The sequence below is a fragment of the Rhodamnia argentea genome, chromosome 8 (assembly GCF_020921035.1).
Source record: "Rhodamnia argentea isolate NSW1041297 chromosome 8, ASM2092103v1, whole genome shotgun sequence".
Lineage (NCBI taxonomy): Eukaryota > Viridiplantae > Streptophyta > Magnoliopsida > Myrtales > Myrtaceae > Rhodamnia > Rhodamnia argentea.
In genome coordinates this window covers 22954904-22979358 of record NC_063157.1, presented here as the reverse complement: position 1 = coordinate 22979358, position 24455 = coordinate 22954904, and the positions used below count along the sequence as shown (strand labels likewise).

The 24455-nt window shown below is 39.0% G+C and overlaps 2 protein-coding genes and 1 pseudogene across 2 annotated transcripts; all 3 read right to left on the bottom strand.

Moving 5' to 3' along the window:
* Positions 1–5422: 5422 nt before the first annotated feature.
* Positions 5423–7818, bottom strand: LOC115731394 (omega-hydroxypalmitate O-feruloyl transferase-like). Its single transcript, XM_030662056.2, has 3 exons — positions 7327–7818; positions 6178–6504; positions 5423–5953 (listed from the first exon to the last, which is right to left on the bottom strand). Exons 1-3 carry the CDS (start codon positions 7762–7764, stop codon positions 5423–5425), a joined length of 1296 nt encoding a protein of 431 aa, XP_030517916.1. The 5' UTR covers positions 7765–7818.
* Positions 7819–13265: 5447 nt separating this feature from the next.
* On the bottom strand, positions 13266–15367 carry LOC115731393 (omega-hydroxypalmitate O-feruloyl transferase-like). The gene is made up of 4 exons (XM_030662055.2): positions 14911–15367; positions 14451–14777; positions 14077–14209; positions 13266–13339 (listed from the first exon to the last, which is right to left on the bottom strand). The coding sequence occupies exons 1-4, from the start codon at positions 15346–15348 to the stop codon at positions 13266–13268; spliced, it is 972 nt and encodes a 323-aa protein (XP_030517915.2). The 5' UTR covers positions 15349–15367.
* Positions 15368–17679: 2312 nt separating this feature from the next.
* Positions 17680–19497, bottom strand: LOC125316321 (annotated as a pseudogene).
* Between the last annotated feature and the right edge of the window lie 4958 nt (positions 19498–24455).

Sequence of the window (24455 nt, the reverse complement as noted above, 5' to 3'; positions counted from 1 at the left end):
TAGATTAGTACTAATTTAGTCTTAAATTTTTTTAACTTGACCAATTTAGTCATACACGTTTTCACCTTTCGCCAATTAAATCCATCTCACCAAGTTAGCCGGAAATTACTAATGTAAACACCAGTCGTTCCACGTGACATAGCCGATGCTAGCGTGGATAACTTTCTAAATTTGTTAATACTATTACAAAATGTTCAATTTTTTACTAATTGTTACTTTTCTTTTCGTTATTTCTTCTCTTTTCTTTCTTTTTTTTTTCCCACACCTCATCGATCACCGGGTGAGGCTGCTAGGCCATTGAGAGGCTAGCCTCGCCCGGTGGTCGGCGAGCTCTGATGATCCTTGCTAGCCACATTGAAAAAAATGAAAAAAGAAAAGAAAAGAAGGAAAAAGCAGAAAAAAAGAAATATAAAAGAAAAATTTATTGAAAATTAAAAATTCCAAAAAATGCTATAGAAATTACATAAATGAATTGTCCACATCAGCGGCATTCGTGCCACGTAGGACAGCCGGCGTTCAAATCAGCAATTTCCTACCTAAATTGACCAAATATACTCAATTAACAAATCGTGAAAATGTTTAAGACAAAACTGATCAAATTCATTGGCTTAAATTTGAGATGAACGTACCATTAAATTTGATTGGCTTCTCTCTTCGGATATTGGAAAGTTGCCGTTCTTGCGGGCCGTGTAAATAGATCTAGAGTTTTCAATTATGATGTTCTAACATGAAGAATTCTTACAATGTAATTGCCCAAAGTGTATGATCACTCGGATTGGCTCCTTGGAAGGTGCAAGTGCATGTGTATTGGCAATTTGTGTCGCATACTATTTCATGACATGTTATCCAGCTGACATTTATAATGGCGGTATCTTCAATAACAATGTTCATCGTATAATAAAACACATCAGTAGATGACAAAAAAGAGTATAGTTTTAGATCACTCAATATAAGAAATTAGGTACAAATTACTAACCTTTTTTTCCCCACCGGGAGGGTATCATCAGTAATTTGCAAATGGTGTTATTCTTTGGGGTTTGAGTGTGAGAAAGAGAGAGTCCGAACACAATTCAGAATACCACTAGACTCTGATTTGGCTTCATCCGAAACATTTCTAGTTCACTTTATAACAACTAAGAGAGACTTTGTGATCTAAAGCTTTGACAGAATGGCCTTTGAATCTACAACAGTAGTCGACCCCATAAAAGGCATCCCATTCAACATTATCAACTATAGAGAACAAACGAGGCCTAATTCCCTAAAAAAACAACCAACTTTAGGTTCAGTCCTAAATTTATCTCGAACTTTTTTTTGTTTCGGAAAAAACCCCAAACTTAAGGTACAGTCCCAAATCTGCCCCAAATTTTATTTTTGCTAAAAAAATCACAAATTTTCAATGTATTCTCAAATATACCCCATGGTCTAGCCCCAACTTGACGTTGCATTTCCACATTGATAAAGAACCCACATTAGTAAAGTAATGGGGTGATCGGTACTAGCTGACATGGCACTTACCCATGAATATTAAATCCAACCCATAGAAAAATTTTCCAAAATGAAACCATTCTATTATATGAAATTTAGGGACAACTAACGGCAATTTATGAACAGAGAGCTAATGGAGCATATTTGAGAATAGAATAAAAATAGTTGACTTTTCTAAGACAAAAAAAAAAATTAAAGTAGATTTGGGACTAGACCTAAAGTTTATGGTTTTTTCTGAGACAAAAAAAAAAAAAATTCGAGGCAAATTTGGGACTAAACCTAAAGTTGGAGTTTTTTTTAAATTTATTTATTATTTATTTAATCATATTTTTCTTTTTCCTTCTTCCTCCGCCGGTCGCTGGGCCTTTGCGACGATTGGCCACACGAGGTGGAGCCTTGCCGGGATCGAGCGAGCTCGAGCTCACCGGATATGGCGACGCTCGACCTCACGTGGTCGGTCTCCGGCCATTGTTGAGGCCCGACTACCACGTAGGAAAAAGAAAAATAATAAAATATAAAAATATAAACAAAAAATAGTAAAAGAATTCAAGATGAGTAATTCTAGAAAGTGTTTTCACTTCTTTAAATTTAGATATTCACTTTTCCAATTTTATATATGAATATTTTCGTTAACCAAAAAGTGCTTTAGGTTGACCATTCATTTTGGTGAGTAAGACGGTGAAAACCCCAAAAAATAATTTTCAGAAAACAATTTCACTCAAACAAACACACCCTAAGACTGATTTATGAAAACTAATTATAGTTGAGGGTTGGACATATCCTGCTTATCCAGAAATTTCACTTGTGCTCATGAATTAGGGATAAGGACACCACAAGTGTTATAACTTTCTGCGAGTGCTCGCTTAAGTGTCATAATTTTTTTTTAATCACTTGAATGCCATTATTTATATATGGCATTCACTTGAGTGGCATAACTTTTTTTTCCAATTACTTGAGCACTATATAACTTCTCAATCGTTCATTTGAGTGACATAACTTTTAAAACTGTTCACCACAAGTGCTATGTCATGTTTGATTTTGGCACTTTGATGAACGTTTTTTAAATTTGTTTTGCACTTAAGTGATCGATTGAAAGTTGTGGCATTTAAGTGATTGTTTTTTTGAAGTTATGGCACTTAAGTGATAAAAAAATTATGGCACTTAAGTTGTGGCATTAGGATGAGTAAACAAATCCAATTAGAGGGGAATATTGTGATGTGAAGTGGCGCAATAATTTGATGCAATGTTTGCAATTACAAAAATAAAGAATTTAACTCTTCCATCAATCATAATACAAAACATTTATAGTTGATTTACCAATATAAACCATGAGTGAAATCAATTGACAAAATCGAAATAAACATTAAATCCCAATTGCAACCAATGTTAGCATTGCCACGTTTTCTATAATTTAATGACATGCACGATTAAACTTACTTGCAATAACCACGTTAATTCATTTATCTCTCACCCGCACAATATGTAAAAATGTATCCATATGTATAGAAACATGACAGCTAATCTATTAGCTAGTGCAAACCAATCTTTGAAGCTCGTAAATCACTTTGCTAGAATAGTTCTTCGTACCTCTATTGGTCAATTTGTTGTTGTTGATTTCGACGACATTCTTATTTATAGTGGGAATGAGGAGGAGCGAGTATTCCAGTTAAAACTGGTCTTTGAAGTCCTGAGAAAACAAAAGCTATGTGCAAAAATGGAGGAATGTCAATTCTTTTTGCCAAGGATCGTATTCTTGGGATACGGGGTGTTAAAGGATGGAATCGGTGGAAGCACTAAGGACTTAGCCCGTTCCAAAATTGATTTCTGATGCGAGTAGTTTCCATGGACTTGCATCATTTTATTGACGTTTTGTGAAGAATTCCAGCATCATCATGGCTCCTATTACGCAATGCATGAAGAAGAAAACATCCGAATGGACTAAAGCTGCCCACAGTGCTTTTGAAATAAAAAAATAAAAGCTATGTGAGTCTCCTTCCTTTCCCTTCCTGATTTTGACAAGTGCTTGAGGTAGAACGTGATGCTAGTGGAGTTGGCATTAGAGCTGTTCTCACCCAAACTCAAAAGCCTGTAGTATACTTCACTGAAAAGCTCACAGAATCATGGAAGAATTATTCTATCGCGATAAGGACTTTTACATTATTGCTAAGGCTCTCGATCGCTAGAGTCTTTATTTGAGGCCTAAACAATCTCTCGATTGCTGGAATCTTTGTTTGAGGCCTAAACAATTTATTATCCATTCTAATGACGACGTAAATGCTAAGGTTATTAGATGATGGAATGGTTATAACAGCTCGACATTAGTTGACACTCTCATTTCCAAGCATTGAAGATATTTATTCGTATGAAGCTGATACATTATCTAGTTCGCTGGAGTGGCCGTCCTGGAATCTTTTGGAAATCAAGTTCCTTTCCTTTCCATGAGGATGCTTTTGGCAGCTTGGATACTTTGACTCTCAAAGATGAAGCCATGACAGATATGAAGATAACTTTTCAACAATCTGAGGAGTTTGATGCAGGAGCATTGGGCTTGATCGATCAACTCTCAAGTTCAACTCTAAACTCATCGATTTTTTCGGCTCATTCTTATTCTTGCACACAATGACCAAATTTTAGCCACAACATGATTCAATGGATCAACGGATGACATTGTCGATCATCAATCAGGTTGTTGATTTCATTGTTACTTGGCTCAGGTTATCGGTCAACAAGATAAAACTGGGAGCTTTGGATCAATTGACGATTCTCCAATCTAATTCAGATTGAACCCATTTGTTAGTCATGCAAGCAAAGCCGATTTCTGTTGCAATTTAATTATGTGGATTCAAGGATGAAGATTGCCAAATATGCGATAGAGTTGTCGATTTACAAGACTTATTGCCGATTTCGAGACTCCCTATGGACAACCAAATTACCGGAGGCTATTTTGATTGATTTCTACCACTGTTTGATGACCATTTAAGGTGTCTTTTGGGCTGCTTAGGCTGGTGCACAAATTTAGAGTCTCTTCAAGCTTCAATGCATCTAGTTTAACGCATTTGGTTATTGAGTATCTCAATTCACAACTTTTTAGGAGTCTTTCCTATGCTGCTTTTAAGTGCCATAATTAGGTGAAATCCCCAAGAGTCTATTCAGTTTTGAGAATTTGAAGAATCTTTTCTTTTTTTTTTTTTTTGGTAAGGGAAGAATCTTTTCTTTTGTTTAGCATTATCTCAAAAAATAGAAATGTAATCTGCATCATGAGGCAGATGATTTTGATGAATGGGAACTTATGGGATTTGTCTCTATGTGAGCAAATATCTTTGGAGAGTTTATAACTCTTATTTTGGTTTCTTTATTCTTAGAAAGCGGATTACTCCTTGGTGGTGAGCCAAAAAGTCATTTATCCTCATCCGATAATTCGTTCTTCAGGCCCTAGTGGTGAGCTTCTCTTATCCCGAAGTTCTATATCTTTGGCAAGTGATTCGTCCTTCAAGCCTTGGTGATGAACTTTGTCTCTCCCGATCATTATCATTTGTTGGTGGTACGTCCTTTATGCCTTGGTGGTGATCGTAATCTATTTTGTATTTGCATTCATCTATCGACATCCCTCAAAACATCACTGGCCCGGCCCGCAACCGCATCAGTAATGGTGATGCCGAGGCCACGGTTGAATAAGTAGAGAGAGGAAAAGAGGGAGAAGGGATGGTCTGATTCTGGTTATTTCCTTTACCATGTCTTATTCTTGGTGATGTGCTTTAGAGTTGCATGTGACTAAACTTCAAGGAATGTAACCCCCCAAACAAGAGAAAATAAGAGTTGCTTGAAACGAAAGAAAATGCAACAAAAAGATTGCGACTTATTTTGGGCTTTTTGACGAACTCTATTTATTTCTTGTTAAAAGCATTTGATATGCCGGACGTGGCATGTCGAGCATTTATCACTCAAGTTGGACCAGCTTCTCGAAAGTGTCCATGGCCGAAAGTGGCAAGCCCAGCACCACAACAATGCCCTTCCTCTCCCTCCCATCCGCCATGAATAGACAACCAGTCGGCAGGTCACCGGTGCCGAAAGTCCTTGGCTTTCCCCATCCAAAATCCGTGGAGCCATAATCAAACCTTTGCCACGAAACCAACACGAGAGAGGTCAATGAGAGGAGGTTGAATTGATGCACGTCCAAGGAGTCTATCCATGACCGCACGTAGTCCTCGTTCACCCTCTCGATTGCCTCCCGTATTCTCCCTGCTGTGAAAGAGAATGGCTCATCGATCAACTCTCCCACGGTGCAGAGACAGCAAGCTTCGACCACAGCATTCCCGATGTATCCGGGCATTGGCGGTTTCATCATAGACCGGAAATCAACAGGAAAAATAAGCTTCGACAGTTGGTGCGGTTTCATCTTCAGTGCCATAGTTCGAGCCCGCCACACTCGAGCTGCAAGCGCTACGAAGCTGGAGCAGCTGCTTATGCTCTGTCGTTCACATTGAATCGTGAAATTATTGTGAGTCATAACACAATGAGTGATGGGGATCGATGTAATTTTACTCATTGCAACACAATCCCCAACTTTTGGTATGTTGTATCTTCATAATGTGGTTATGAAAAATGCCACCACTCCATTACCACCAAGACAAAATTTAGCTGACAACAGAGGATCACATTTATATGTGCAGTAAAGAAGCACGCAACATCTACCTGTCCATCGGTTGTTGCCATTCTTTTAAGGGTTGCCAACTTCGCGTTGTCGAAGTGAAAAGATTTCCACACAATCTGCTCTTTCTCGTATAATGCCTTCAAGTCTGATACATCACTAATGTGAACAAAGCTGTCGGAAGTACCAGTGATTTGAGGAGGAACCCTTGATGTCAGAACGGTTCTATCGTGACAAGGGATGATGGATAAAGGTCTACCTCTTGCTGTTTCAGCCCATGAGTTCATAAAATTCATTACGGAGGTACCATCAAACATGCAATGATTAAATGCGATCCCCACAGTGAAACCTCCACATCTAAACTTTGTTACCTGTTTAATTTGTCACCAAAGTTAGTAGTACCTTAAAATAAAATGCAACTAATGTAATGTACTTGGATATAATCTTGCATGGCGGTTTTCCATGAATTTTGTGCGTATACCTTGCGTCGGTTTGAAACATTGTATCTGATCGGCCGCATGTTAAATCTTTTGGGACCCAAGGAATTCAACAATGGTAGCGAGAGATGGACCCAAAGTAGATGAACCTAGTTTATAAAATACTGTCTTAATTTCTTATTGAAAGGACCCTAGCAAGATGCGGCTAATGAGATTTCTTAAGTGAAGGATCAAATCCGCGGGTATTTTAATGGTAATAAGTCGATATTGATTGTTATTATCTATGACAACTCGTAACATCCATAGGGAATTACAAACTAGTCTTTAAGACTTGAATGTTATCATAGTATAAAGAAAATCACAGGAATTTTTATCATGATTGTAGATAAATTGCTGTTTATTATTTTACCAAACTTACCCCGTTGAGAAAAAACTAGTTTACACTTCATTTTTGTATGTAAAAAATTAGCTAACCGCAATAATGAGCAACTTATTGCAAAAGTTGACAAGTCAAAGTTTCTATTGGTTACAGAAAGCTGTCTTGGTCATAGAAAGTCATATTGAGAATACTTGTTATAAGTAAGTCGACCGTTACTTTTGCTATATGATGAAAATTCTTCAACCTAACAATCTATCTTTTCTTACGCTGTCACCAACTTCATCTACCAAAACATTGACGAGAAAACCGAACAAAATAGAATTGAAAAGAAAAGTGTCGGCCATCAGCGGAAGAGGAAGAAAGAATTTGCTCCTGACCTGTGCTGTTAAAAGGGGTGCAACTTCTACCGTATTTTCAGTAGCATCTCCATAAACAAGCTTTTGCAAAACATTACGATCGAGGAATTTCATGTCACCTAGGTCTTCGATGTCGCAATTCGCCGATGCCTCCACAAATGGCACTCCTAACTTCTTCTCGCAATCAACGGTCAACTTCCCTTGCGAGTTTCTAGCTAACCTCCCCGCCAGCGGATAGTAATGAACCAAGACTTGGCACAAAGCTTTCTTAATCACGTCTACCGTATCGGCGTCACTCCTGTCGAAAGAATAAACCATCGGCAGGTAAAAAACTGACGCTTGGTCGATGTTGCTTAAGAAAAGAGAGCCCCCAGGCGTTTCTTGTTCTGGCAAGACGGCAACAGAGACGGATCTTTCCACTATGGGGGCATTGATCGCCACGGTATGGAAGGCCTCCATCGGAGAAGTCCGAAGCTCTCTATCCTGCTCTCTTGCTGAGAAAAATGGTGGGTTGGAAAGTTCAAAAAGATCGTTAGGTGGAGGAAGGGGATCCCATGCGAATTAATAAGGACGTCATTAACACCATGTGCAAGCAAACTGGAATCGAAGAAAACTCACAAACAGATGTATGAAAAGAAGAGAGAGTACGGAAGTCTCCTTGGAGGTGCAAAACTTGATTTTTTTTTTTTTTGGGGGGTCGTACGCAAAACTTGATTTACGAATTAGACAAGCAAGTAATGAAGTGAGAAAGCCAATGATCGACCAACTTCCTCAAACCTCCCTAGTCCCTTTCCCAACTTCCTCAAACCTACTTCCCTTCCTCGATTGGCATTATTACCTTCCTCATGAACCATGGCAGGCATCGTAATCCTGGTACATCCTCCTACCAAGTGGGCCACATCAAAGACGACATGCACAAAATGGCTAGGGGGACGATATGTTTTTGAAGAATTTGAAAATGACATGAATAAGGGCCACAAGCAAGCGACACAAAGACTCGAACACGGTGTCTATTCCATTCACGGCAGAAAATTTGGCGGGGAAGTTTAAGCAATCCGGGTAAAGGAAGACTATGCCTACAAGTTCCATTAATAAACCTCGTATGCAAGTAAAATGGGATAAAACATCCTTAATGCTTACTCCTCAGTAACAAAGACTTATACCTGTCTTGTCAAAAGCAAGAATACTACGAAAAGGTTTAGAGAGAGAGAGAGAGATTAGAGAGGAACGTACCCTTAAATCGGATTGACTTATCTCTTCCGATTTTGAAAAGATACCTTTCCCACGGGTCGTATAAATAGACATACTTTCTATTTATGGTGTTCTAATATGAAAGTGTACAATCACTGGGATTGGCTTCTTGGAAGTTGCAAGGCTTGTGATGACAATAGTGATTGTACAATTTCATAATATGTCACGCAGGTGCAAATTAAAATGGAAGTACCTTCAATAACAATTTTCTTCGTATAATAACATATATCTGTAGAAGACAAAAATGAGTATCTTCAATGTTAGCCGCCATCAGTAGATGACAAAAATGAGTATAATCATATATCTCTCAATATTAGAATTGAACGCAAGTCGCTAACCTTTAATTTTAAAAAGAATAGAGCATATACCGCCAGTGTAATGAAAATATTATATGAGCGGCTCTATCTGTTAGGCTTCGGCATACAATCACAACGAAGTAAAGTGCAAAAGTGAGAAAGAGACATCCATACATAAGATTTTATCCTAGTTTACCCTTAAACTAGGGCTACATCCAATAGAAGATTCCATTATAATTAGCACATTAAACCAAAGTTCAGATGTCATTTGCGTCATTTATCCCAGATAATATTGAATTGGTTGCCTATTATGGGGTCGATCTCTATTGTCGTAGATTCAAACGCCTTTTAATCGAAGGTTTGGACCACAAAGTCTATCTTACTTATTATAAAGTGAAGCAGGAAAGTTTCGGATGAAGCCAAATCTCAGTCTAGTGGTATTCTAAATTGTGTTATTCCATTGTTCGATCCCTACCCTCTAGACAGAGAGAGAGACAGAGAGAGTCCCATCATGTAATTTGTGGTATGGCTTATGTCTCCTTGACCTTCTGTCTTTAACTTTTGTCGCGTGGGTTTGGCTTCAATGCATGCTTTGACGTGTTTAAATTCTTCGAAGCTCGAGATTAGATGAGACGAGTATTTCCCTGTCCAGTTGCAACTTCCCTGAATGCAACAACAGAGCGAGCATGTCAGGGGCAGGCCGATGAATAAATTAACGACGGGTTGATGTGCATTTCGGATTATGAACTATAGAGTACCTGTCAGAAAAACAATTGGGAAGAATATAAAACGACTTTGATGCGTGGAAACACCACTTTTAAGCAATTATTTGCTCCCACAAAGTTGCTAATGGTTGTTGACACCAGAAATAACTTGTCCATCGACGCACGTGCCTAAAGCTTGAGGGGAAAGAGCACCTGCATGGCAGGTGAGGACTCTATAGTAGTTGATCAATGGGAGAATTTTAGGAAGCCTATCGATACTACCACCGATCAATGCCACGTGTCGCAACCAGTTACACACGACGAAGGAGATGAAATAGCCATGAATGTTGGTACTGATAATAGAAGATGCCTCCAAGGGTTTGAAGTAATTTTCAAGAGGTGCGCCAGAATAGATAAACAGCCATTATTTGAATATGCGGTAGGAGAACAGTTATTGATAGTTACTCGAGCTTTTGTAGCCTCCTAAAGACTCAGTCCGAAGGTTCTGAAAGAGTGGGACAATGTGGGCACGATTTTCAAGGGCCAAAGGAGAAGAAAGCCGAACCAATGCAGGTAACTAGAAACTGTCGACAGTTACATGGACCGTCACATAGACCTAAATAACTGCTTGAATACTTAGTCAAGTGAGCTCGTGCAAAATGATGAACGTGGAGATAACCAACAAGGAAGTGCTAAAAGTTATAACCATCATGTAGTAGTCATTGACTCAACCATTGTAAATACTATCGGGCATCCACCATTTATCCCCCCTCCCCTCCCTAACAAATGAGCACAGTTACCTTTATCTTTACTTTTCGTGTTGTATTTTATTTTCTTTAGCTATAGTTTTCATATTCTCATCGTCGAGTCAAACTCTAGCATTTGTCTTTATTTTAGATACTTTATCATCGAGCTAAACTCCGATGCGGTATCGAAGCATGTTCAGGTACTGTCGTCGAGTCAAACTCCGACAAGGTTTGAGTACATGAGTTTTGAGTATGTTCGTTCATTCTTTTGGTAGGGATTGGGCTCTCTAGACTCCGTTGAGTCAAACTCTAGTTTGGTCTACATTTGTGTAATTTCTTACAATTATCAGTGTATCGGTTCTTAAGATTGCACTATTTGAGCCCTTCTTTCAAGGCAAACTCCGGTTTGATTCCCGTTAGTATGATTTTATTGAAATTTTTACACAATCTACGTGTTGATTTTTTTTATTATCTAAATCACTCCTTTTTGGAATCCCCACATGACCTTTTTTACATTTAAAAGCCAAAGAACAAATTTTGGTGAAAGATATTTTGTCGCGGAGAAATTCCAGTGAGACATTGCTATTAAATTCGTAATTTTTCGTGCATCCGCATGCAGATACAGTAGGATCTAGTCCATATGGCCATGGTCTTCAATTGTAAGGCTAGAAGCCTTCCATTTGTAACTGGATCCACACACTCACTATCTTTTCGATATGAGTCATTGCACCTCTTTGCTTGTTTTGCAAACAAACTACCAACAAATAGTGTCTTCCCATTGGTTGGTGTTTTGCAAAATACAAGTGACTATTGATTAGAGAGAAGGTCCCATCAGGATAAGTAATCTAATCCAACATTATAGACTGTGAACAATAAAGCTAAATTGAAGCCGAAGGATAAGGCAAATTGCAGAATAACACGGAAGGGGGTGAAATATGAGATGTGAAGTGGCGCGATAATTAAAATGCGATGTTTGCAATTATAAAAATAAAGAATTTTCCTTTACCAGCAATCATAAGACGAAATATTTATAGTTGAATACGGATATATACCACGTGTGAAATCAGTTGCCAAATCAAAATAAATATTCAATCACAATTGCAACCTATGTTACCATTGCCATGTTTCTCTATAATTTAACGGCAAACACGACTAATTTTCTTACAATAACAACGTTAATAAATTGTTCTCACACGCACAATATATGCATATAAACTGTTGGGGTGTGGTTGATACTCTCCATCGATAGGAGAGCATGGGATCCCGCTCCCTAGTGAGTGGGTTTGGGTCCGGGGGTAGCCGTGTCGGAGGTGGTAGGGACAGCGCTCCTGGGCATCTAAAGGGCTTTTATAGTCTAAGCTCATATTTTTTGCCAAATCAAAATAAATATTCAATCACAATTGCAACCTATGTTACCATTGCCATGTTTCTCTATAATTTAACGACAAGCACGACTAATTTTCTTACAATAACAACGTTAATAAATTGTTCTCACATGCACAATATATGCGTATAAGCTGTTGGGGTGTGGTTCATACTCTCCATCGATAGGAGAGCGTGGGGTCCCGCTCCCCGGTGAGTGGGTTTGGGTCCGAAGGTAGTCGTGTCGAAGGTGGTAGGGACAGCGCCCTTGAGCATCTAAAGGGCTTTTATAGTCTAAGCTCATATTTTTTTCGTTAGTAGTTTGGGCTTGAGCCCATGAATAGATACTGCTTATATTATCTCATTCTCTTATAATTGAGAGATCAAACGAGAGATAAGAGGTGCTAATTATAGTGGAGTCATCTGTTGGACGTAGTGTTAGGTGAACCAGGATAAAATCTTATGTCTCAATCTCTCTTTCTTGCTTTTACACTTCACTTCATTGTGATTGTGCATCTTATCCTAACATAAACATGATGACTAATCTATTAGCTAGTGCAAAGAAATTTGAAGCTCATAATCAACTTGCTAGTATAGGTTAGAGGACTTTAACAAGTCAATAAATAAAAGGTTTATGCAATTGAGTGCAATGGTATCTAAAACCTTGAAATAACTAGTTTTTCTTACTTCCAATGGTTAAAAAATTTAGGGGATAAATGCACTGAAAATCCTAAAACTTGTTACGAAAGTGCAATTGAGTCCTAAAATTTTCAAAAAGTAAAATTAAGTCCTAAAAATTGTCAAATTGGTTCAATCAAGTCCTTCCATTAATTTCGTCTAATTTGGCAAATAGACAATATTGACATGATTTTTTTCCTATCCTACATAGCACTAATGTAGCTAAAATGTCATTGTTTTAGTCCAAAATTTGATTTCTTAAATATAATTTTTATTTAAGTTAAAAAAAAGCAAACTTTAACAAATACAAAGAAGAAAAAAAATGGAAAACTCACGTGAGGGTTTGTAGCCCTCGCTGTCTCCACCCACCACCATCACCGAGAAGAGTCGACGATAGTGAGGGGATGTTTGGCAAAGGTCGCGGTGATGTTGGCTAACAACATTATCTAGAGGGGGTGAATAGGTAATTTCAAACAATTTTACTAAATATTGCGAAATTTAAAAATATCAAGTTAGATTTAATCGTGATCATGAAAAATAGAGTGTTGATATAAGAAGGTTCTAGTTATATCTTCCAGTGTACTGTAGTGTGCTTCTATGACATCCCAGGGCGTCACCCTACTAGCGAGCTCTATTTTAATATGATATTAAATATATAATAGAGGGCGCATGCGGAAGCTTAACAAATTTAAAACAAACAGCGGCCATACAAAAGACACAAGTGCATGCAAACACACGCCATGCATGATGCCTAAGAAGGTACGGCCTTTCATAGTATTCGCTACCTATCGCACGCAATTAGTAAGATCATTCAGCAAATTAATAATATATTTACTTTCATATGATAGATAACTGTTTAATTATATCTTTCTTTGCATCAAACAAACACACAAATATAATGGAAAGATTAAAAAGCTAAAGATCTACTCCCAAGTACTAACACCAACGGCGTGCTTCATCTCCGTCACCATCCTCAAAGCCACTGGTACCTGGATATCTGAAAAGAAGGCAACAACTAAAGAGTGAACCGAAGCTCAGCAAGGAAGACATCTAACCGAATGACTAAACTAACCATTCACCATTCATTCGAGCAGAAATCAACACGCAACACATCACGATACTTATGCACAAGAAGTCACAAGACAATCAAGGGTTTATCCGATAAAGCGAACAGAAAAAACACAAAACTCCTTGAATCCTTTCTACCAAACCTCAAGGCCGAACAACCATATTAATCTCGATTTCAACTCGCGTCTATCTGGTGACTTATCAGGCGATCCCACTCTAATTTCCACCTACCCAAGGACAGATGGCAACCGGATGACCAACGAATTCATTATTCAATCACCGAACTTCACATATCCTTCCCCAAACCATATGGCCGAACCTCCCTTTACATGGTTCCGCTTCAATTCGTTGCACCCCAACAACAATTAAGACAATCAACGCGTCGATTCTACTTGCCCAAGACCCCAAGAAGCCAATACAACTAATGGATCGCACATGCAACTCCTTCTTCCTCACCATATAGCTGAATCCCCTCCTATGCAGTCCCCCTTCAATTCATCAAAAACCGCCGACAATCAAGATGATCAGCTCATATACTTGAGTTACCCATGATCTAGGTGTTGGAATTGGCGAATACTTCAGGGACCCTTATTTCTCACATCGGGCACACCCACGTGAGCTTAGGGAAATTGAAGTATGATCCGACGACATGTAACCCTTGCGCACTGAATGCGGGGGTTCGGGGGCAACTGAATGTGTCAGTATTCGACATCTGGTGCGACTTCATCCTGAGCGCCATGCTTCGAGCCTGCCACACCAAGGCCGCAATCAGCACGAAGTTGGAGCAGCTGCTCATTACCTGTTGCTCGCAGGGAATTGTGAATGCTTTTCAATTCCTCTGGTGTTTCCAAAAGTCATACCATCAAAGCAGAAATGCTTCATGAAAGAACTTTTTGGTAACGATTGAAAGGTGCCTCTTGAATATCTTAGTGTTTCAGCATGTGTGGATGAAGTGCTACCAATGAATTATCATAAGACAAAGTTTAGCTGATAACAACGGACGACATTTGTATATTTAGCAAAGAAGAGACCACGTCTACCTGTCCATCGGCTGTCGCCATTTTTTTAAGGTTCGCCAACTTCGCACTGTCAAAGTAGAAAGTTTTAAGGACAATTTGCTCTTCCTCGAATAATGCCGTCAAGTTTGATACATCACTCACCGGAACAAAGCCCTCACAAGTACAGGTGGCTTGAGGAGGAACCCTTGATTTCAGAATAGTTCTTTCATGACAGAGGACGAGGGATATGGGTTTACCTCTCGCTATTTCAGCCCATGAGTTCATGAGGTTCACTACGGGGGTTCCATCGAGCGTGCAGTGATTAAGTGAGATCCCTACAGTGAGACCTCCACATCCAAAACTTATTGCCTGTTTAATTTGTCTCCAGAGTTACTAAGTATCCTAAAATGAAATGCAAAAAAAAAAAATAGAAAGAAAAAGAAATGTAATGTACGTAGATAAATATTTGCATGGCCATTTTCCAATAATAATGTTCTTAAACTTGTGCTGTTATAAGCGGTGGAACTTCAAGCATATTTTCAGTAGGATCTCTATAAACAAGCTTTTGAGAAACATTTGCATCGAGAAGTCGTATGTCGCCTAGATCTTTGACGTTGCATTTGGCCGATGCCTCCACAAATGCCACTCCTAATTTCTTATCGCAATCAACAGTCAACTTCCCTTGGGAGTTTGTCGCTAAACTCCCTGCAACCGGATAGTGATGAACCAAAACTTTGGACAAAGCTTTCTTAATAAAGTCTGCCATGTCGATGCCGTTCCTGTCGAAAGAATAAACCAACGACATGAAAAAAGCAGTCACTTGATCGAAGTTACTTAAGAAAAGGGAACCCCCAGGCGTTTCCTGTTCTGGGAGGATGGCAACGGGGACGGATCTTTCTACGATCAGGGCTTTGTTCGCTGCGGTTCGGAAGGCCTCCATCGGAGAGGTTCAGAACTCTTTATCCTGCTCTATCGCTGAGAGGACCAAAAAAGATGAACGCACCCTTTAACTGGATTGACGTCTCTCTTTGGTTCTCGCCTCTCGGACAGTGGCCATTCCTGCGGGCCCTTTTTGAATAGACCCGGAGTTTCTGTTCGTGGTTTCTAATATGAACAATTTGTTGGTGGTTGGATCTGGATCGTACCTCAGCGACCCCGGAATTTCTTATTTTATAATTTCCCAAAGTCTACGACTACGATCACTCTGATTGGCATCTTGGAAGTTAGCATGTGCCTTTCGCGAAAGGTAGCAACTAGCAAGTGCCTGCACTAAACAATCTTAATCGTATAACCCTGCCGGGGATGCGCATTTCTGTCAATTAGAAGAAAATGGCCTTGCTTTGCACGGGGACAAGTTGCTCGATTTAATTCATGTGATACCTAATCAAGTTCAACTCATTGATATATCGCGATTTATTTAAGTATTCTTTCTTTAACATAATTTTATTTAAATTCGTATGAAACAGCAAATCATAGTTCTGTCTTGTGAAGATGACGTCTGTACACTTGTGCTGAGTAACTATTGACTATAGCGACCCTTCCCCACCGGCATGTCGTGGGATGACGGATTTAGAGATACTAATAAGTTGGGGAAAAATTGACCAAAAGTCATAAACCTCTTTTGCGGCATTCAATTCAATTTTAAATTTTTCATGCCACTTTAATCTTAAATATTTTGATAACTTACCAATTTAATCATAAACCTTTTAATGTGTCAATGTGTGTGTATATCAACCCTTTACGAAGTTATTAGCCATTTGATTTTCCCTCCTTGAGCAGCTGAAATGCTTCGTTGATCTTCTCGAACGGGAGTTCATGCCTTTATGAACTCGTCCAAGTTCACCGCCTACAAAAATTGTTCCCCCCCCTTCCTCCCCCTCTTCAAATCTGACCATCATCCAACTTTTGTGATCTAATCATTTTAATTTTTATAATTTAAATTAATCCCGCATTATCTTTTTTGTACATGCAAAAACAGGGGCGAAAAATAGAATTAATAGCAGACTTTACCCCGGGCATGCATTCTTCGGCGAAACGAGGGATTTGGGTCTTTCCTTTGAAGCCACCGAAGACCGAGCCGGTGATCTGTTTTCCCGCGAACGGCTCCATTGGATGCAGCGCCAGCGTGTTCGGGCCTCCCAACAACACGGTCGGTCCCCAACCCTAGCAAAATCGGGCATTGCCCGAAGTTAAAGAAGAGGAAGATTATAACCGAAGGTTGCACCTTTAACTTTCGGCCAGCCCGTGTGTGTGTATGTATCGACCCTTTACGAAGTTATTAGCCATTTGATTTTCAGGATCTTAATCAATTCACACTGTGTTCCATCAAATCATTTGATTAGGGGAATAACTAATGGTCATTCATACAATAATGACGGTAGTTGCGGGACCGGCATATCATCTATGCAAATGCACAAGCACAACTTGCGAGGTAGATTACTAGTGCAACCCAGCCTCACTTGTGACTGTTTGTCTGTAGAGTGGTCGTAGGCTTTGTGAATAAACCGAACCAAAAGGCTTGTAGAATTTAGAGTGAAATCCAGATGACAAAATTTTGGGACAATGACACAAACGGTCCATAAACATTGATCCAATGAACAATATGATCCTTGAACTTTTAATTTGGCCAATATAGTCCCTAAACTTTTGAAACATGCTCAACTTAGTCCACGAATTATAGAAGATGTTCAATATAGTCCTTCCATTAATTCAAGTTGAGAGACGACTTTGAACATCTTCTTGTAATTCATGTACTAAGTTGAATATGTTCCAAAAGTTCGAGGACGACATTGAACAAATTGAAAGTTCAAGGACCACATTACACATTGGGCTAAAGTTCAAGGACCACATTGATCAAATTAAAAGTTTATGGATCACATTGCACATTGGGCCAAAGTTCAATAACCATTTGTGTGATTTCTCCAAAATTTTCAGGTTTTTTTGAAGAATTTTTATGCTAGCCGAACTCATCTCGGAAAAATTATTCAAAAAGTCCAAAACACGTTATATTTTTGCTAATTCGGTCCTAAACTTTCTAAAATTGGGAATTGAAGAAATATGAGAAGGCAAAGATCATTGTGATTGATCTTACACAAAATTTGGACCAAAAAAAGAAAAAGATCTTACACAAGGACAAGGAAGAAATATGAAAAGGCAATAAGATGCTCAGATTCCAACCGAGTAATAACTCCGACAAACCAAGAAAAAATCAGAGCTGGCTGATTAAAGAAAAAGAAAGATTGTGACTTATTTTGGTCGAGCATCATTCCGATCACATACGAGCTCTAGATCTCAAGGAAGGAGTCTCCGGTTCGCAAGTTGAGAATTCGAGCAGCTTCTCGAAGGTGTTCATGGCCGAAAGTGGCAAACTCAACATCAGCACGATGCCCTTCCTCCCACTCCCTTTTGGCAAAACCACACAAATGTTCTCCGGCGGGGGACCGCAGCCAAATTGCCTCGGGTTTCCCCATCCAAAGTCCGTGGAGCCATAATCTAACCTTTGCCATGAAGTCAACACTAGCAAACTCAATGAGAAAGCATCCATTCCATACATTTCAAAGGAGTCTATCCACGATCGCACATACTCCTCATCCACCCTCTCCATCGCCTTCTTTACTCTCCCTGCGGTGGAGGAGATTGGCTGATTGAACAACTCCCCGGCAGGGCGGAGACAGAAAGCTCCGGCCACAGCATTCCCAAAGTAATTAGGCACTTTCAGCATAGCTCTGCAGTCAACTGCAAATGCCAGCTTTGACAGTTGGTGTGGTTTCATCTTCGGTGCCATGCTTCGAGCTCGCCACGTAAGGGCGGCAAGCGCTATAAAGCTGGACATACTGCCCTTTGCCCGTTGTTCGCATTGAGAATCAAGAACATTTTCAATTCTTTCAGCCACCCATAAATTCTTTAGGAAAGAACTTTTGGCAACAACTGAAATGTTACTCAAGAAAATCTTGCACTTCATGTGTGTGTATGAAGCGCCACCAATCATTTATCCCAAGACAAAGTTTAGCCGATATTAAAGAAGAGACGATATTTACCTGTCCATCGGTTGTTGCCATTTTTTTAAGGATCGCCAACTTCTCACTGTTGAAGTGGAAAGATCTACGCACAATTTGCTCTTCCTTGTATAACCCCATCAAGTTTGACACATCGGTGACGGGAACAAAGGCCTCATAGGCGGCGGTAATTTGAGGAGGAACCCTTGACTTCGAAAGAGTTCTTTCATGGCTGGGGATGATAGATACAAGTTTGCCTCTTGCTAATTCAGCCCATGAGTTCACAAAATTCATTACCGAGACACCATCGAAGATGTAGTGATTCCATAGGATCCCTACGGTGAAACCTCCGCATCTAAACTTCGTTACCTGTTTAATTTAGTATCCCGAAATAAAATCCAAGAACCGCAATGTACATTGAAAGTTATCATGGTATATAGAAAACTATGCCCATTTTGTCTTGATTGTAAATAAATTGCTAGTTATTAGCTTACCGAAAACAGAAAACTTACCACATTGAGAAAATACTAGTTACAAGTATGTTGATGGTTCGAACTTCTACGTCAAAAGTTGCTAACCACACTAGAGAAGTTACTTCTAGTAAATTACTGAAGTGTTAAGCATAACCAAAAAAGGAAAGAGAGATTGTTCTTAACCCGTGCTGTTAAAAGGGCTGCATCTTCTAGCTTAGTTTCAATAGGATCTGTATAAATAAGCTTTCGTGAAACATCAAGATCGATAAGGTGCATATCGCCCGGACGTTCGAAGTTGAAATTGGCCAATGCCTCCACAAATGGCACTCCTAACTTCTTCCCACAATCAACAGTGAACTTTCCTTGAGAGTTTTTAGCTAATCTCCCCGCAACCGGATAGTAAGGAACCAAAACTTTGGACAAAGCTCGCTTAAGCACATCTACCGTGTTGGCATCGCTTCAGTCAAAGAAATAAACCATCGGCACCATAACAACAAACAATTGATCGAGGTTACTCAAGAAAAGGGAACCCCCGGGTGTCTCTAGTTCCGGTAGGATGGCAATAGGGACGGATCTTTCTACTATCAAGGCTCTGTTCGTCGCAGTTTGGAAGGCCTCCATCGAAGCGATCTGGAACTCTATATCCGCCTCTCTTGCTAGGAGAAAACAAGCAAGAAAACATGTTCGAAAGTGCAAACGAAACTATTAGGTGGAGGGAATTGTTGTATGTAACCAAGTGATCGAACGATAAATAGACAAAACAAGAAAATAAATCGAACACCGGATGTACATGATTCAGTCATAGAGACATACGTCCATGGGAAGAGCAACAACGAATTCCACTATAGAATAAGCGACACACGGAGATATAGACCAAACTTGAATAACTCAAACATTCTTAGTGTTTTCCAAGCCCCCATTACATCTAGTAACGCACACAGTATTTAGCCCACAATTCCTAGCGAAATAATCTATCAATCTCACAAAGAAATTAAAATAAACCTTAAACTCACAAGATTTAATTTGCTCAACCACCGATTCTTCTTGATGTAATTCTACCGACAAAATAAACGAAGATAAACCCTCTCAAGCACTCGACGACGAGACGGCACTTAAATAGTCTTCACGTCATGTACGGCACTTCAAGGACTTCACCCAACGAAGACTAACAAGTACCTTCACCCAACGAAGACCAATAAGTACGGCGCTTTAAGGACTTCACCCAACGAAGACTAACAAGTACCTTCACCCAATGAAGACCAATAAGTACGGCGCTTTAAGGACTTCACCCAACAAAGACCAACAAGTACCTTCACCTAGAGGGGGCCATTTGGGCCCGTGGGCCTGGAACCGGCGGTTCCGGGCCGGTTCGAACCTCGAGAAAAAAAAAAAAAGGGGCCGGGGGCGAGAGCCGTTGGGCTCTCGCCCCGGCCCGCCACTACCTACCCCCCTCCTCTTCTTTGGGCCGTTGGCAACGGCCAATTTGGCCGTTGCTTTCTAATAAAAAAAAAAGAATTAAAAATAATTCTTGCATATAAATACATATGCTTCCCCTTTCATTTTTGTCACAAATTCTCTGAACAATCTCTCGAATTCTCTCCGAAATCCTCTCAAATCGCTCAAATTCTCCCAATTCTCTCAATCCCGACTTAATTCTCTCAATCGGATTTCCGATCAATTCTCTCAAAAATGGCAAGTGGAAGCAGAAATGCCGACAAGGGCAAGATGACTATGGGAGATTCCGAGTATCCCATTCCCGAATATGATCCTCGTGAGTATGCAAGTTGGGAAGACGACGACGATAATATCAACTATGTCCCGATTCCGAACGTCGAGCACATCCCAACACAAGAAAGTTTTCATCCTCCCACCGGTGTCGAAGAAACGTCAACGGCAAATGAGCCGGAACGGAAGGGCCGAGATAATACATCGGACTTGTGGCTACACTTCGACAAGGTATGTGATGAAGTCGAAGGTAAGTATAATGTAAAATGTAAAATGTAAATATTGTTCGCAAACATATAAATTTACGAAAGGAGACGGCTACGGAACATTCCGTCGGCATTTGACGAAAAAACATCCAACGCAAGCGGGGATCGATAATACGCAACAACAAATTTCCGGGTACGCCACTTCTAAGCCTCATCTTTTATTTCGTTTCACTGAAGCACTTTATAAACAAACATTAGGTGAATATGTTGCCCTTGATCATGCTCCGTTTAATACTGGTGAAAATTTTAATATGAAATATTTGATAAATACTGCGTTGGTTCCGCAAGCGCCAACTATTCCAAAAAATACTCTTAAACGCGAAGTTTTTCATCTTTATAAAAAAGGAAAAAAATCTTTAGCAAAATTTTTTGCGGAATTCAATGGACGTGTGCATATAGGTAGCGATATTTGGAGTGATCCTTGGCAAATTCATTCTTATATGGGTGTCACGTGTCATTGGATAGATGACAATTGGATGATTCAAAAAAGACTTATTGCATTCCGAGTTTTTGATGAAAGCCATTCGGCTCATAATATTTATAGAATAATTAGACAAGTTTTAGAAGAATATAATTTAATAAATAAAGTATTTTCAATTGGTTTTGATAATGCCGCTGCAAATACCGCTTCTATTCCCAAATTAGAAAATATTTGCAAACCCACTTTTGGCGGACAATTTTTTCACATTAGATGTACTTGTCATGTTTTAAATTTATGTGTACAAGATGGTTTACGAACTCTTAACACTTCTCTCGCCCCAATAAAAAGTGCAATTAAATTTTTATGGAGTCGTCCCCAATGTATGAAATCATGGGGAAAATTTTGTAAACAAAATGGGAGAAGGCCAAAAAGATTTCCAAAAGATATTCCGACTCGTTGGAATTCTATGTACGAGTTGCTTCTGCAAACTTTTGAATATAAAGATTTATTATGTATGTTTATTTCACAAAATATTCCCGAAATTACTTTACTTCCTCAACATTGGGATGTTTGCAAGAAAATTTTAGATATTTTGAAAATTTTTAATGATGCTACTAAGACTTTATCTGGTATTTATTATCCTACAACGCATTTATTTTTAATAGAGTGTGTTAATATTGGTAGTGTTTTTAGTGAATATGAAAATGATACCGAATTAGGTCGAACTATTTTAGTAATGCGAGAAAAATGGATGCATTATTATTTGCAAATTCCTCTTGTCTATTTAGTTGGTATTGTTTTTGATCCACGTATTAAATTAGAAGGTTTACAAGATTATTTGAATGTGTATTATCATGATTGTTTACATTTGGAAGATTCAATAGATATTTCAAATATATTAGGACATGTTAAAGAATCTATAGTAGCATTATATGGAGAATTTTGTAGTAGATATGGTTTAAGTGATTCTTGATCTTTACAATCTACCGCCTCACGTAGCGAAGGTGGTAGTTCACTTAGTAGAGGGTATAATATGCTTAAGAGTAGGCAAAAAAAACAAAAAGGGGCAACAGGTAGTATTTTTGAATTAGAAAAATATTTAACCACTTAATTTGAGTTTCGTGATGCAGAACATAGTATAGATTTCGAAATCTTGAAGTGGTGGAAGAGTCACCAAATCGAGTATTCAGTTTTCGCCCTCATCGCTCGTCAAATATTAGCAACCCCTTCTTCAACGGTTGCAGTTGAACAAGCATTTAGTGCTGGAGGATTAATTTTGGACGCTCGCCGTTCAAGATTAAGCCCGGACTCTGTGGAAGCTCAAGCTTGTGTCGGCGATTGGACGAGGGCGAAATATCGACACCAAGAGTTAGATCGTGAACACGAATTTTTTAGCCATGATGTTGGAGATACCACCACTACGGGTACCACAACGGGTAGCGAGGATTGACGATGAGGTAAGTTGGGGTTCTCAAAGGTAAAACAACTACATTGGCTTTGATTCTTCTATCCCCAAGAAGATATGTAGGCGCTTAATGATAATTCATTAAGTTCAAGCCCATTTCTTTTTTTTTTTTTTTTGCCCATATTTTATTACAATGTACAATTTAATTGTATTTTATAATTTATAATTTATTATATTTATTTTATTATTTATTATTTTAAAAATTATTATTAAAAAGGGATCGGAATGAACCGCCGGTTCGGAAGCGGAACCGGAACCGGCCCGGAACTGGAATTATACACGGCCGGTTCCAGTTCCACCTTTTCGTGGAACCGGAACCGCCGGTTCTCGAATCGGAATCGGCGGTTCCACCGAACCGGCCGTGTCTACCTTCACCCAACGAAGACCAACAAGTACAGTGCTTCAAGTACCTTCACCCAACGAAGACCAACAAGTACCTTCTATTGAAGATATCACCGCCTACTCTAGAATCTTCAATAGCGTGACTCTTCGTATTATTATGGTTGTCGATAAACTTTTCGGTTTCCGATTGTTGACACATGATTTTTAATCTGCTTTTCTTTAGAAAAATTTTCAAAAATCCATAAAAATTCATAAAATTGAAAAATCAATTTTGGAAGCCTTGGCCAAGCTTAAGGATCCATTTTTGAACAAAAAATATTTTTCTGTATTTTTCACAATTTTTGATATTTTTGGTATATTAGAAAAATACCCAAAAATTACAAAAAATAGCATTTTTGGCCTCAAAAATACGGGAAAATATCCAATATTTTTATTTTAATTCCCTCTTCATTTTGGACATTGAAAAATTGGAAAATTCAACTTGGGACCACATGAGTCTTTGCAAATGTGGACCTAAATTGAGCCAAAAAAAAATCATTTGAGGTCTTTCTATTGTTTTTCTTACTTTGAGTCAGTTATGACATTTGATTCTTAACCTTTAATTGTATTTTGGTCCAATCAATTTCAATTTTTGAGTAGGTTACAAATTGGACCTATTTGCATTTCCGATATAATCCGTGATTTTCAATTAGGGTCAAATTGGTGATTTTAAAGGCGAACCCATGCAAAAATGAACGTTGACCCATAGGTTTTTCAACATTTTAAACACACCGGTGAGGTCAAATTACGACAAATTAGTCATTAAGGACCCTAATTAGACAGATTTTACATTCAAATTAATCTTGAAATTTAGGGATTTTTGCGTAAAACTGAACCAATCGGACCCAAACTTGTCATTTTTAGATAATGTTCTTGTTCTGGAGACTAGTGTTGAGGTTCAATTTCACGGAAAAGGTCACTTTGATGTTGAATTAGGACATACACATAAAATAATAATAATAATGAATGAATGAAAAGAGTTGACCAAGTCAACAAGTGGACCAAACCAACTAGTTGACCAGGTCAGCCCAAATGGACGAACAGGAGCCCTCTGAAGCTTCTTTCTCGCGCACGTGCAGGGAAGAATGAAAGAAAATGGCTTGACCTTGATTATACCCAACAACTTCCAAGGAACTCCAGTGGATATACCACCGCACGAGCGACCTCCCGACGAGGCCAGCTGGCTCCGGCCTGAAGGCAAAACAGAAATGGGCCCCAAAAGTTTGTTACAGGAAGTTCTAAAAGGAGATTAAAACTAGATTGAGGAGGGGAGTTCAAAAGGGGGGCCACGGTTTCGCGACTCTGAGGAGATTGAGAATAG